Raw genomic sequence first — 14,915 nt, 5'->3', positions numbered from 1 at the left:
CGGCTCCGTCTCTGCAGCCGGCTTCCCCGCTCCGATACCCGGGAGCTCTGCTGCTCTCAGGCACCCCTGGTCTTTCTGTGACCTCGAGGGTCCTGAGACTACACTGTCCCGGGAGGATTCCACTCCCCGCTTAGCCACTGGAGCGACGTCCCTCAGTGGAGGCGACTTCTAAAAGTTCCGATTTTGTGTTCCGCGGCTCTATCACTTGCCAGAAGCGGCCGATGGAGGCCCCCTCCGCCGCCATCTATCCTCCCGAATATCGCCTCACATTCACTTCTCCCCTCGTTCTACCTTCCAGAAAGTGGTTGCTTTTCTGTTCAGAGTTGTTGCTATTCTTTTCTTCCATCTCCTGTTGAGTTGGTAGGTGTTCAGAATGGTTTGATCCCTATTCAGCTGAATTCCTGAGACCAGACGAAATGCAGGTCTCCTACTCCTCTGCCATCTTGCTCCTCCCCGCCAGGTCTTTTACGCTTTGGTTAAGTTTAATCCTAGGTATTTTATTGTATTTGTTGCAGTTGTAAATAGGATTGTTTTCTTAATTTCACTCTGCTGCTTCGTAATTAGTGTATAGGAATGTAGCAGATTTCTGTACATTGATTTTTGTATCCTGTGACTTTACCAAATTCATTTATCAGTTCTAGTAGTTTTTTGGTGGGGTCTTTAGGGTTTCTATATATAGTATCATGTCATCTGCAGATAGAGTTTTATTTTTTCCTTACCAATTTGGATGCCTTTTATTTCTTTTTGTTGTCTGTTTGCTGTGGCTAGGACTTTGAGGATTGTGTTGAATAAAAGTGGGGAGAGTGGACATCTTTGTCTTAGTTCTGACCTTAGGGGAAGAGCTCTGTTTTTCACCATTGAGTATGATGTTGGCTGTAGGTTTTTCATATAAAGCCTTTATTATGTTGAGACATGTTCCCTCTAGACCTACTTGTAGAGGTTTTATCTTGAATGGATATTGTACTTTGTCAGATGCTTTTTCTGCATCTATTGAAATGATCATATGTCTCTTATTGATGTGATATGTCACATTGATTGTTTTGCAAATACTGAACCACTCTTGCATCCTGGGAATAAATCCCACTTGATCATGGTGTATGATTTTTGTTGGATTCTGTTTGGTAATATTTTGTTGAGGATCTTGACATCTGTAGTCATGAGAGGTATTGGCCTATAGTTCTCTTTTTTGTGGTGTCTTCATCTGGATTTGGTATCAGAGTAATACTGGCCTCATAGAATGAATTTGGAGGCTTCCTTCCTCTTGTATTTTTTGGAATAATTTGAGAAGAATGGGTATTAACTGTTTTTGAAATGTTTGGTAGAATTCTACCAAACATTGTGGTAGAATTGTGTGAAAGCCATCTGATCTTGGACTTTTGTGTTTTGGGAGTTTTTTGATTACCAATTTATTTCATTGCTAGGGATTGGTCTGTTCATATTTTCTATTTCTTTCTGCTTTAGTTTTTGTAAGTTATAGTTTCTAGGAATTTATCCATTTCTTTTTGGTTGTCCAATTTGTTGGCATGTAGATGTTCATAATATTCTGTTAGAGTTGTTTGTATTTCTGTGGTATTGGTTGTTGTTTCTCCTCTTTAGTTAGTGATTTTGTTTATTTGGGTCTTTTTTTTTTAATGAATGTGGCTAGAGGTTTTTCAATTTTGTTGACCTTTTCAAAGAACCAGTTCTCTCTGGTTTCATCCATCTGTTCTTTTTTTTCCCAGTTTCTATATTATTTCTACTCTAATTTTATTATTTACTTCCTTTTGTTGGGTTTGGGTTCTTTTTCTAGGTCCTGTAGGTGTAAGGTTAAGTTGTTGGAGATTTTTCTTGCTTCTTGAGGTATGCCTGTATTGCTATAAAATTCTCTCTTAGAACCCTTTTTGCTGCATCCCAAAGATTTTGGACTATTGTGTTTTCATTTTCATTTGTTTCCATATAATTCTTGATTTATTCTTTGATTTCTTGGTGATCCATTCATTGTTTAGTAGCATGTTATTTAACCTCCATGTATTTGTGCTCTTTCCAGATTTTTTCTTCTGGTTGATTTCTAGTTTTTGTAGTGTTGTGGTCAGTAAAGATACAGATGGATTCTATTATTGAGATGTCTGTATATTCTGCCTTTTATAGATGTATTTAAATGAATGTTCCTTAGCTTTGATAATTGTGATGTTATAATGTTTTGAATAACATATATCACTATTGCCTTTAAAAATATCTACTTAGTGGGGCACCTGGGGGGCTCAGTCAACTCTTGATTTTGGCTCAGGTCATGATCTCAAGGTTGTGAGATCAAGCCCCACATCAGGCTCTGCACTCATTCAGGAGTCTGCTCATTGTTTCTATCTCTCCCTCTGCCCCTCCCCCCAAAAATAAATAAATAGATCTTTAAAAAAAACAAAACAAAAATACCTATTTTGTAATTTTAGCTACTTTTTGCCCTATTTACTTCTTCCTCTGGCTGTTCATGTGTATCCTTTATAATATCCTTTATAATGAACCAGTAACAATAAGTAAAGTGTTTCCCTGGGTCCTGTATGACAGAAACCCTAACTGATGGGGACTGTATTCACTCCAAAGAGTTAGTATTAGAATTGAGTTAAATTGTAGGACACCCAGTTGATGTCAAGAGAGAATTGGGGGATTCATTGCTGTGGGAAGACCCCACACAGCTGGTGTCAGCAGTGTTGTGAGTAGATGAAACCGCTTTCCTTTCGGTTGCTTGAAGGAAAGCAGTTTAGTGCTATAAAGTGTTCATTGCCTGGTGTCTTTCATTGTTATGATTGATCTCATTTATTATGTAAGTTGTGTGGTGAGCTCTGCTGTCTGGTAGGTTTGTTTGAGTCTCAGTGTGGCCCTCATCCTCTGCCTGGCAGTAGCCCCGGGGCTAAGGGAACCTAGGGCATAGTTTTGCTGTTAAGATGCAGTGAGGTGGTGGGGGCGCCTGGGTGGCTCAGTAGTTAAGCGTCTGCCTTCAGCTCAGATCATGATCCCAGGGTCCTGGGATCGAGCCCTGCATCGGGCTCCCTGCTCCGCGGGAAGCCTGCTTCTCCCTCTCCCACTCCCCCTGCTTGTGTTCCCTCTCTTGCTGTGTCTCTCTCTGTCAAATAAATAAATAAAATCTTTAAAAAAAAAAGAAAAGATTCAGTGAGGTGGTAATCTGGGAGGCCTGTGCTGGTCTTGGAACTCTGAGTGAGTGCTAGTCATTGTTGGCTGTGATGATGATGGAGCTGCTGTGAAGGCTGCAGAGCTGTGGGGACAGTGATGGAGCTCCTGCAGGGGGTTGGGGGGGTGGGCGTGGTACTGCATGGTGGGCAGGCAGTAAGCAGACGGGGATGTGGCCAGGCCTGAGCAACATAGACACAGGCCTACTGGAAGGTCAGGCATGGTGTGGCTACCCATGGTGCTGCCCTCACAGCTGGGAAAGACAACACAGAAGTGGGGTTCTTTGGGCAGGCTGTTGAAATGTATGTGGGAATTTGAACGTAGAGATAAGAGCATGGGGGATTAGCCTGCATTCAAGGCCAGAGCCAAGAAGAGGCCACGTACTGGGAGATCCAAGCTCAGCGGGGCTGGAACATTTGGTGGAGAGAGGTGGGTGGAAGAGGCGTGATTAGGGAAACGAGATCATTTGATTTTGTTTCTCAACCCAAATCTACTTTCTCATAGAGGAGTTCCTTGTTCATATTTAATTGTGTACGTGGTGAATGTGCATTGTTTTCCTTTGCCCTTCCGGGTTGTGTTGACTGTTCCTGTTTTCATTTCTGCTTACCTGTTTTTGAATAGATTTTTCTTTAATATCAGATTGAAAAGAGGAGTTTATATGTTTTATTTGTTTATCTCCTGTTTTAACCATGGGTCCACATAGCCATAGAGTGTTCCAGTCCTTTGTCCCTCATTCTTGATGCTAAGGCGCATACGGTAAACTCCTTGAGGGGTGACAGAGTCTGGTTTTAGGAAAGAGCATTTCTCCACTTTTACATACTCCTTGTCCAGAGCTCTTTTAGGAAATCTTACATTTTCTCATAGCATCATCTTGAGTTCTCCTGTTTTTCTTTATAACTTTGGACTCTTAACGTGTGGGCACACAGAGTTCTTGAATCTGTGCCTTGCTTTGTTTGGTTGTAATGGTCTTTTTTTCTCCATGGTGTCTGTTAGAGAGCTTGTCAGCTCTGGGAATCTTTTGTCCTGTTGCTTCGGGGCTTCAGGGTGTGCTGTGTAAAAAGAGCACTGGACTAAGTCTGAAGATCTGGCTTGGCTCTGTTACAAACAGTAAAGACATGGTCTCCTTCCACGTGGTTGCTCACAGACCAGACAACTTGAAAGAGCTGTAAGACCTCAGACAATCCAGACAGCCTTCTCTGGCACTCTGTTTCTTCACCTGGAAAATTAGGGTTTTTCGAAGCGTTTGCCCTAGAGCCGTGATTCCATGAAGTAGTTTGGACGTGTTCCATGAAAAGAGGGTTCTGTGTCAGGCACATCCGGATATGCTGGGACTGCTCAGAGACTTTAGTTTTGCACTGTTGAGGCGGCTAGACTGTGGAGATAATGCTGTCCATGTTTACCCAGCTTATTTACCCAGGAAAATTCATTTTTATACAGTAGCCTGTGAGACCTGAAGGGTTCAGTAGAATACACTTTGAGAAACACTAGACTACATAATTTTAAAGTTTTTTTCCCCCAGCTTTCAAATCTTATAGTTCTGTAGATATACTAAAAGCCACTTAATTGTATATTTTAAAAGGATGAGTTTTCTGGTATGTGAAATCTATGTCAACAAAGCTGTCATAAAGATTTTTTTATCATTCTTTAATCTTCAGAATGAACTACCTGGGATTGCGTCAGCTTTTATAGCTTGTCTTTAATTCCTTTTTGGGGGAAAAACATATAGGAGCTTGCCCATTTGCCATTCTTTATAGAGAATGTCATTCAGCTGTAGGAAAACTTCTCAAAGTTGCTTTCCTGATTACAGCTTCTCTTTCTCTCACGCCAATCTCTGTGCATAGTGGATCTTCTGCATCTATATTCTAGGTGTCTGTTTATCTTGAATTCCTGCCTTTTGAGTAGTGTGACTTTGTGTAGATTAGGGTATCTGTATTTCCATGGTCTTTGCTTTTCTGAGTTAATTCTTTACATTACCTTCTGCACTTTTAATTTTAGTTCTTTGATAGCATCTTTAACATAAACACATTTCTTTTAAATTTACTGCTGTTTTTCATATAAATTCCCTGTCATTTCAAAAGGCAGCATGGCGTAGCTGAAAAAGCATCAGGCTCAGCTCAAAATGGGCTCTTCCACTTCCTGACTGGCTAAGCTTTCTGAGCCTGTGTCCTTGTGTGTAGAAAGAGGACAGTGCCTCCCATGCCAGCCTTAAATAATGTAATATGGATATGGCAGAGCGCTAAGCACACGGTGCTTGGTCAGGGCTTTTTCTCTTGAGACAGAATTGTGTCTGGGTTGTAAATCCAGTATAAAGCACTTTCCATCACAGGTTTTGTTGACATCTTGTGTGTAACTGTTGAGAGACCAAGGAAATGTTGTAAGTGGTGCATTATTCAGTTCTACCATTCATTAGAGCTGGATTTGGTTACGAAACTCCTTTTTCAGGGGAGTTGTCCGTGTGGAGGTGCTGAAAATAGATCTACCATATTCCATTTCTTGTGCATAATCAGCGATTTGTTGCCTGTGATGTAAAAGGCCTTCTGGGGGATGCCAAGAGGGCTAAGAAAAGCCCCTGCCCCAAAAGAAACTTATAATCTAACTATGAATAGCAATGCTGAATGCATGAAAGGTAATCCCACAAGGCAATAAAAGTGCCAGATGAACCGGTGGTCACTGTGGGTGGAGATGACCAGGGAAGGGGGACAGAGGAGGTGGGACCTGAGGGAGGAGAGAGCCACTTTCTCACCTCTTTTGACTTTGTTCGGTTACCTTCTCGGGGAGACCTTCCGTGACTGTGGTATTGGACGTGTTGGCCTTGCTCCTGCCACTGGTCTCCTTGTCTCCTTCACCACCCCTCCTCATTTCTGCCCAGAAACTCCTATTCACTGGACACACAGAGTAAGGTGCTTTTCTTGTTGGCTCATTGTCTCTCTCTTCCCCCCATCAGAATGAGAATTCAGGCTCTGTGAGGCAGGGCCTTTGTCTGGGTCACTGTGTATCTCAAATGCCTTGACCAGTGCCCAGCTCCCAGATAGCAGGGCTGAGTGAGTGTGTGTATGTGTGTGTGTGGTGTGTGCACACGCGCACGCAAGTGTGTAAACCTTGAGTGAATACTCTGGCCTCTGGCCCCAAAAGAGGTTGTGCTTTGATGATAGTTCTGTTTCTATAGCCCCTGGATTTTTGTCAGAATGAGAGCAGTCATATTTATGGCATTTTGAAAAGTTCCCCTCATTATGCATAATTCATAGATTCCATGAGTGTAGTGGTATTAAAAGCTCCATCAAGGACTGTGTAAACAGAACTCTGAAACCAAAACAGTAAGGAAAAGACTGATAGAATTGATAGTACATGGATCAAAATATTGGGAGAACTGACATAAAAATGGACTTCTGTATTAAAAAATATCATAAACAAAGTTAAAAAATGAAGACTAAAGCTAGAATTAGCATCCTTAACATAGGAAGAACTCTTACAAACTTGGAACATAGCAAAAGGATAAACCTACAAAAAGAAAAATAGCCAAAATACCTAAACAGACAAGCCATAAGATACACAAATGGTCAGTAACCTATGACCCTCATGGTAGAATCAGTGAGATGCAAATTAAAACAAGGGGAAAAAAAAATCATTGGCAAATACTGAAAATATTCTCTGTTGGGAAAAGGTTTAGGGAAATAGGCCTCTTATAAACTGTTGGTACGTATGTACGTTGATAAAACCTTTGGGACAAGTGGTCTAGTATTTATACAAATTAAACAATTTGTATAGGGAATAACTTTGTACCACAAACGCATGCACACATATTGGAAAACATACATACACACACGTGTACGCAGAGACTGAACCAGCCCTCATTCGTCACCTGTGAGGAAACTCCAGAAGTAGATTCTGAGTGGGAGGGAGGAGAAGGTGCTGTGATCTGCCTTGCTTAGGTCAGGTTCTCATACCCTTGCTGAGACCAGAAAGGTTTTCCAGAAAAGCAGGACCCTTCCCATTCTCATCACATAGAAGGGCTCCCCAAGGAAAGGATATGTCTGACAGTTGATGTGTTAGTTTCCTCGGGCTGCCCTAACAAGGAACCACAGAGCGGGTACAGAAATAAGTTTTCTTATAGGCCTGAGGTTGGCAGTCCAAGATCAAGGTGTTGGCGGATTGATTTTTTTTCCCCCGAGCCGTCTCTCCTCGGCTTGTAGATAGCCACCTGCTCCCTCTGTCTTCATGTGGTCTTTCTCCCGTGTGTGTGTGTGCGTGCGTGTCACTTTCTCTGTGTGTGTGTCTGCGTGCGTGTCACCTTCTGTGTGTGCGTGCGTGTCACTGTGTGTGTGCGCGTGCGTGTCACCTTCTCTGTGTGTGTGCGTGTCACCTCCTCTGTGTGCGTGCGTGCGTGTCACCTTCTCTGTGTGTGCGTGCATGTCACTGTGTGTGTGCGTGCGTGTCACCTTCTCTGTGTGTGTGTGCGTGCGTGTCACCTGTGTGTGTGTGTGCGTGTCACCTCTGCGTGTGTGTGCGGGTGTGTCACCTTTGTGTGTGCGTGTCACCTCTGTGTGTGTACGTGCGTGCGTGTCACCTGTGTGTGCGTGCGTGTGCGTGCGTGTATGTGTGTCACCTGTGTGCGTGCGTGCGTGCGTGTCACCTGTTTGCGTGTGTGCGTGCGTCACCTGTGTGCGTGCATGCGTGTCACCTGTGTGTGTGTGTGTGTGCACGCATGCGTGCATGTCACCTTCTGTGTGTGTGTGTGCGCGTGCGTGCGCGCGCGTCAGCTTCTCCTCTAAGGCCGCCAGTTATATTGGATTAGGGCCTGCCTGAAAGACTTCATTTTAATGTGATTACCTCCTCAGAGACCTTACCTCCAAATACAGTCACATTCTGGGATACTAGGGATGAGGGCCTCAACCGCTGAATTTGGGGCGGCGGAGGACACAGTTCGGCCCCTAACAGCTGTCAGTGCCAACCTAGTGTCTCCTCACGGGCACTTGGGGTTTTCCTTTCTTTTCACACTGACGCCCCTGATACCCTGGTAGCCTCTGAATACAGGGCCCAGCAAGTTACCCCAGAGGTCTCAAAACGGAAAGATTCATGTGCCAACTTCGAATAGGCTTGAATCACACAGTTTATACTAAGTCAGTGTAAAACCCAGCAGGAAGCAAGGGGGGAAGGATAGCGTGGCTCAGTGCTCTGGGGTGGTGCGCAGGGGCAGGTGGGAAGGCCGTGCTCCCTGAGTCCTGGGGTACGCAGCAGGCGATGTCCTGCTTCGCTCCGCACATCGCTGACCACAGCTAAAACAGTGGACTGTCAGGGGTTTTATTAATGCTTCTTGAGTAGAGGACACATGGTGGGAGAATGGGTGTCACCAGGGGATGGTCCCATTAAGCCGCCTACCTATTAATGTTTCATGTATATAGTTCGTGTTTTGAATATTTTGCGCTTTTTGTCTATTTAGTGTCCTGTGTATTTAGCACCCAGGTGCCTCGTGAATATTAGAGACCTTGTGGCCCTTTAGTGCTCTAACACATGCAGACAGGCTCTATCTGCTTGCAGAGTACGTATTGTATTCTTGACACATCTCAGGAGTTCAGCCTGTGTCTAAAACTCTGCTTACTGGTTACTTAAAACCTCTCGAAAGAATGTGCCTCTATCTTACAGACTTCTGTATCTTACAGAGCTGGAAATTCTCCAGTGAGTATTAGAGTGCTCTGGGTGGGCATCACCCTCTCCTCCCAGCTGAGTCCACGGGGGACTGTCGTGTTCTTTGACTTGCTACTGTAACAGTGATCTCCTCTCTGGTGTGGAACACAGCAGAATTGAGTGATACCAACATTATTTGAATGCCGGGAGACTGGTTCTGAGCTGAGACCTTTTTGTGAGCTAGTGGTGTCATTTGGTGTTAAATGTGATTTGGAGGAGGCACCAAAGGAAACTGCTTGGAAAGTGGAATCTTGCCTTAGAGGTTCAGGGAGTCTGGAACTTGATGTCCTTTTAGCACTAGAGGCTGGTCAGGCCCCCAAAGGGACGTGGCTTTGTTTCCATTTCCTTTTTTTTTTTGCAATTCTAGAAAGGGAATCTTTTGCTTGGTAGCTGAATTCAATGTATGCTCCCAGCTTGGTATTGCTAGTGGGAATCTTCCAGCAGAACAGAATATAACATTAGTAACTCCAAGCTCACTGTGCTGACTCTGAAAATTACTCAGACTTTTTGTGTCTTCATACTTACTCTCTAAGTAGTTTGAAAAATATATTGTTGTAGAAGTATTTACATTTTTAAAATTGGAAAATGTGATTTGTGGTCACTTACATGTTTTCTTTTTCTTTGTCCCCTGTCTCTTAGGCAAGAATACACACTTAGGTATTTGTGGTAGAATCTTAAACAGCTTTTAATTATGTCTGCAGGAAAAAATCTAGAATTTCTTCCAGTGGTCTAAAATAAAATACAGAAAGTTAATTGCTATTTATTGCAAATCTTTCTAAATGTTGGAAAACTGATTTATTTCTCAGCACTAACAGGTGACCTAAACCTATTTTTAAAGTTAACATACCTTCCCTAAGAGCATTTTATGTGCATTAATTCATTTATTTCAATATCTCCTGAGATTTTCATTTATAATGAAACAATTTCTCAAAGTCCAAAATCCTGTTGGTTATGAAGTTGGCACTGAAATCTGGTACTATTAACTAAAGTTTAATATTCTTTGTTATGTTGTATGTCCATTAAAGGAAAAAATTTAAATTGTGTTTTAAACATTTTATAGATTTATTTATTTGAGAGAGAGCCTGGGGCAGGGTGGGGGGAGGGACAAGCAGACTCTATGCTGAGTGTGGAGCCTGATGTGGGGCTTGATCTCATCTCCCTGAGATCATGACCTGAGCTGAAACTAAGAGTTAGCAGATGCTTAACCAACTGAGCCACCCAGGCACCCCGGTATTTTATACATTTTAAATGAATTATTCGGTTGAAAGGTATGGCTCTATAATAACTAGTTATTTACATAGTTCCAGAGCATAGAAAATATGAAAATATTTCCTGCAAGTCTGCAAGTTCTGGCATTATCCTGATACCAAAACTCCTAGAGGAAAGCACTGAACAAAAAACTACAGGTTGACTTCATTCTGAAATTAGAAACTCTAAATAGATATTAGCAAGTCAAATCCAACAATGTATTTTTTAAATGCCACATTATGACCTTAGTAGGGCTTATTTCAAAAAAGCGAGCATGATTCAGCCTCAGAAAATGTCTTCCTGTTTTAACCTGCATTAAGGAAGTAATTAATAAAACCACATAGTCCTATCACTAGATGGCTCAAATGGTATTTAATGAAATCCACTTTGAAAACTAAACAAACTATTAGCAAATTAGAAATAGAAAGGGAACTTCTTTGTTTGGTAACGATGGCATCTACTAAAAGCATCCCACAAACTGTATTTAATGGTGCAACATCAGAACATCCTCATTGAAGATGGGAATAAAGCAAGGATGCGAGTGGTGCTTGCTAATAGAATCTTAACTGGTGGTTCTCACCAATTAGAGAAGTCTCTTATAGAGGAAGAGACAACACTATCATTATTTGCAAATGATTTGAATATCTCCCCAGAAACTCCAAGAGAAAAAGCTTTAAAAAAATCATGAGGGTTCATAAGTATAATGTGACATATGCAAAATCAACTTGCAAAAATCCAGAGTTTTCCGACAACACCAGTAGCATTCACTCAGAATAAAATGGAGGAACAAATCCCATGGACAGTTGCCACAGGTATCTTAAAACACTTAGGAATACAGCTATCAAGAAAGGTGTCCTGAAAAACTAGAAAAACACGTTGTATCTCTGTGGCAACAAAGCAGTAGCTATACATGGTGCTGATTTTAATTTGGCAACAGATACACTCCATTTAATTTGGCAAAGACTTGTGCTTTTGTTCTCCATTGCTTCCTCTGGAAGCAGATAATGCTTGCTGACATCATTTCCTCATTTTACCAGTGAGGAAACTGAGACTTTAGGTAGTTTTTGTGATCTAGAGTGTCCATGCATAATTCACGGGACACAAGCCTAGATGGTACTTGACCTCCAATTCTTGGCCTCATGGTTGTTTCGTTCTAGCCTGTTTTCTGTATTCTCTTCAGCCCAGCATATGTGTATTTTCTCAAAAAATTACACTGTGAATCAAGTATTAAATTGAAGATAAATCTTCTTTCTCTGTTATGTTGTGGATATTATAATTTATAATCATAAAAACTCCTATTAGGTCGTTTTTATTCTAAATTATTTTGGTGAAGGAGCACCTGGGTGACTCAGTGGTTAAGTGTCCCAACTCTTGATTTTGGTTTAGGTCATGATCTCAGGGTCATGAGATCCAGCCCTGCATTGGGCTCCATGCTCCCTGGGAAGTCTGCTAGAGATTCTCCCTCTCCCTCTGCAAACCATTCCCCTGCCCCCCCGTTCCTGCTTGCCCTCTGCGTGCATGCTTTCTTTCTCTCTTTCCTCTCTCTCTAAAAAAAAGTAATAAAAAGTAAATTATTTGGTGAAAAAGAAGGAGAAATCGGTTTTCACCAGTTTGATGGCTGTTCATTGTAATTCTTTAATGAGTAATCAGGCTAGAAGTAGAATTAATTTTGTAGTTACACTTACTACTCTTGGGATAATATCGTTAAGCTCTGTAATGGTCTCCATACCTTCTGGTTCTGTCACAATGCTTATGACATAAGGAACAGTCGTACTTTTCTTCACAGTTTAACTTTGAAAGTAACACCCTGTACTCATCTTCTAAGGCCATGGAACAAATTATCACAGACTTGGTGGCTTGAAATAGCCACCAACAACTCTGGAAGTCAAAAGTCCAGAATCCGTTTCACAGGCTGAAGTCAAAGTGATTGGGGTTGGCCCTCCCTCTGGAGGCTCGGAGGACGGTCCATTTCTTGCCTCTTGTGAGCTCTGGGGGTTCCTGGGCTTGTGGTTGTGTCTGCAGTCTGCCTGTGCGACCCCATTGCCTCCCCCTTGCGTGCATCAGCTCTCTCTGCCCGCCTCTTATCAGGACACTTGTGATTGCATTTAGGGTCTACCCCGATAATCCAGGATAATCTCCCCATCTCAAAGCCCTTAATTTAATCATATCTGTATATGCTCTGCCAGAAGGACACATACTGTGGAGGCAGTCAGAGCAGAGTGAATACTACCCCATTGCTAGTTTGTTGCCCTTGACCAAGCCACTTCACCTCTTTGAACTTTGGTTTCTCCATCTGATAATGGAACCTATCAGTTCCATTCCAATACATGCCAATCTCACATTTTTTTTTTTTTTGAAAGGGCTAAGAGAAACAGTGTTGATTCAAATATTGCTTGGTTTGGTTTTTTTTCTAAACTTGCTTTTAAAGCCTTGTTGTGATTTGTCTTTGTAGCTCAAGCCTACTGTCCCAGGCACTTAGTAGTTGCCCATTAATTAGCCTTCACAAGTAGTTTTTGGTCTTCTGAAGGGCAGTGTGGCATTGCATTGTCATGCAAGGTACCCACAGTTGGACACAGCTTGGTGGCGATGGCTCATCCAGAAATATTCTGTGTGTGGTAGTTGAGTGGCAGGAACTTAGCAAACTGAGGAGATGCGTGCAAAGCAGAATCCGTAGCATGGTGGTTTCGTGCAGATATGCTAAACTGAGTGCATGTAAGAAGCAGGGAAAAATCGGTTGATCCAGAAAGAGAAAAGTTAGAGGCGGGCGTGATGAGTGTCCAGCTAGCTTGCTCTGCAACACACCGGTGCACACGCACACACAAACACTGCATACAGGATTGATTTTTAAATTCAAAAAACAAAATTTTTTTTACACCTCTTTGGGACCTTGGTGGCTTTGTGCTCATAGCCCAGTGTGAACGTCTGACTGGGTTGGGGCCTGTCTCACATTCCCGAGAGGGTCCCTCCAACTAGATGTTAACCTCCTTGAGACCAGGAATCACTGGTGTGGGGTTGCGTGTCCTCTCTTAGCCTTTGTGGATGGGGACAAGGGTTTGAACGCTATCGTCTGAACCATCCTGGCAGAATGAAACATTACTTTGGGCATGAACAATTATTGATCCAGCCAAGGCCTTGGTTAATGAGTCATTTGGCTTATGGTGTTCCTGAGTCACAGGATGTCCTAAGGACCTCTCTGACTCATCTGTGTGGTCTGTGGTGTTTGAAGAGGCCTCACGCAGTGACCATGCATCACCGAAGGAGCCAAGGAGTGGGGTAGCCTTTCTTCTACGATCTTTTCTGCCCCTGGCTGGCTGGCTGTGGAGAGGAGAGGCAGACGGGGCACTGGAAAGGGGGTGGCCAAGGAGCAGCAGAAGGGGGCACATAGGGAAGCCCAGGGAGGGCTGAGTGTGGAGCCAGGGTATGGCCCGGGGCATGTATCACCGAGAGCAGGCTGTAACCAATTTTTAGGGCATTTAGGATTTACATTTATTAACACCTATCATTGCTGTATTTAGGATTGAATTTGATGCTTTTTAGGTACTCCTATCAGGTGCTCTGGCATGAGGTTGGCAGACTTTGAAAGACCCTTTCAAAGGGGTCTTTAGTGGAAAGCAACACTAAATGTATTTACTCAGGAGTAAGAACAGTCATTGGAGAGTCTGTTGGGCTCTGGACAGTGCTAGATGATCCCAAAAGTCAGAAGTGAGTGTTAGTGGCGGAGATGTAAGGACCAGCAGCAATCAGACAAAGCATTCTGGATACAGATTCGTACTAGAGGCTGTATGACAGGGTCCGTGGGTTACAGTGGGGTGAGTGTGCTGAGGGAAGGCCTAAAGGAGGCTTTGCATACTCACTCAGCGCTGACGGGGCTCTTTCCGGCCTGGGGTGGGTCCGCACACACCCCGTCTCATTATACTTCACTTTACTGCACTTTGCAGATACTGGGTGGGTTTTTTGTTGCTTTTTTTCTTACACATTGAAGGTTTGTGGCAACCTGTTTTTCCAACGCATTTGTTCACTTCATGTCTCTGTCACAGTTTGGTCATTCTCACAGTATTTGGAACTTTTTTGTTACTGTTATATTTGTGAATGGTGATCTGTGATTACAACTTGCTGAAAGCTCAGAAAATGGTTAGCATTTTTTTAGAATAAAGTATTTTTTTAATTAAGGTATGTACATTATTTTTTTAGACACAGTGCTATTGCACACTTAATGGACTACGGGATAGTATAAGCATAACTTTTGTGTACACTGGGAAACCAGAACATTTTTCCGACTCACTTTATTGCAATATCCGCTTGTTGCGGTATGGAACCGAACCTATGCTTATCTCCAAGGTAGGCCTGTTGTATACACAGGAGGGTGAATTTCCTGCCAGAGCAAAAGAAGTGCTCTGTGCCAAGGTTCATCTCACAACTGAGGCAAGTTGGAATGTTCCAGAAATTTTGAGATCATTCTCTTCTATGCTGTTTTAATCTGTTTAAAATAACTGTTAAGGAAGAAGATGCTTTGGAATGAAAATAATTATAATATTAATGACAGATTTTAGCCAGTAACTCTGTTTTCGTTTTCTCTTCAGTGTCAAATCAACAGTGCCTTGACTTCTTTCCATACCGCCTTGGAGCTTGCGATAGATCAGCGAGAAATCCAACACGTCTGTCTGTATGAAATTGGTAAATATGAAATGTCTGTCCAGCTTCTTGTCATGAAATGGTATTAATGCATTCAGCTTATGTCCAGCTGGATGGCTGGCTTCTTGTCGCAAGTCTTAATGCATTTTTGTGCATGTCTGCCTTTTTAATGCTATTCAGTTTGGATCTTT

The 14,915-nt window shown here is 42.6% G+C and overlaps 1 protein-coding gene across 1 annotated transcript in view; it reads left to right on the top strand.

Annotated features, from left to right (window-relative positions):
• TTC39C (tetratricopeptide repeat domain 39C) overlaps positions 1–14,915 on the top strand; it is a 108,540-nt gene that overhangs the window by 78,057 nt on the left and 15,568 nt on the right. Inside the window, exon 7 of the mRNA XM_073897992.1 lies at positions 14,673–14,766. Within this exon, the coding sequence (XP_073754093.1) occupies positions 14,673–14,766 (94 nt within the window). The remainder of the gene's footprint in view (positions 1–14,672; positions 14,767–14,915) is intronic.

Source organism: Callorhinus ursinus, unplaced genomic scaffold (genome assembly GCF_003265705.2).
Source record: "Callorhinus ursinus isolate GAN/ISIS: 27379988/994484 unplaced genomic scaffold, GSC_fseal_2.0 scaffold11, whole genome shotgun sequence".
In the NCBI taxonomy this organism is placed as follows: Eukaryota; Metazoa; Chordata; class Mammalia; order Carnivora; family Otariidae; genus Callorhinus; species Callorhinus ursinus.
The sequence above is the reverse complement of the archived record's forward strand: the minus strand, read 5'-3'. Positions and strand labels throughout refer to the sequence as shown.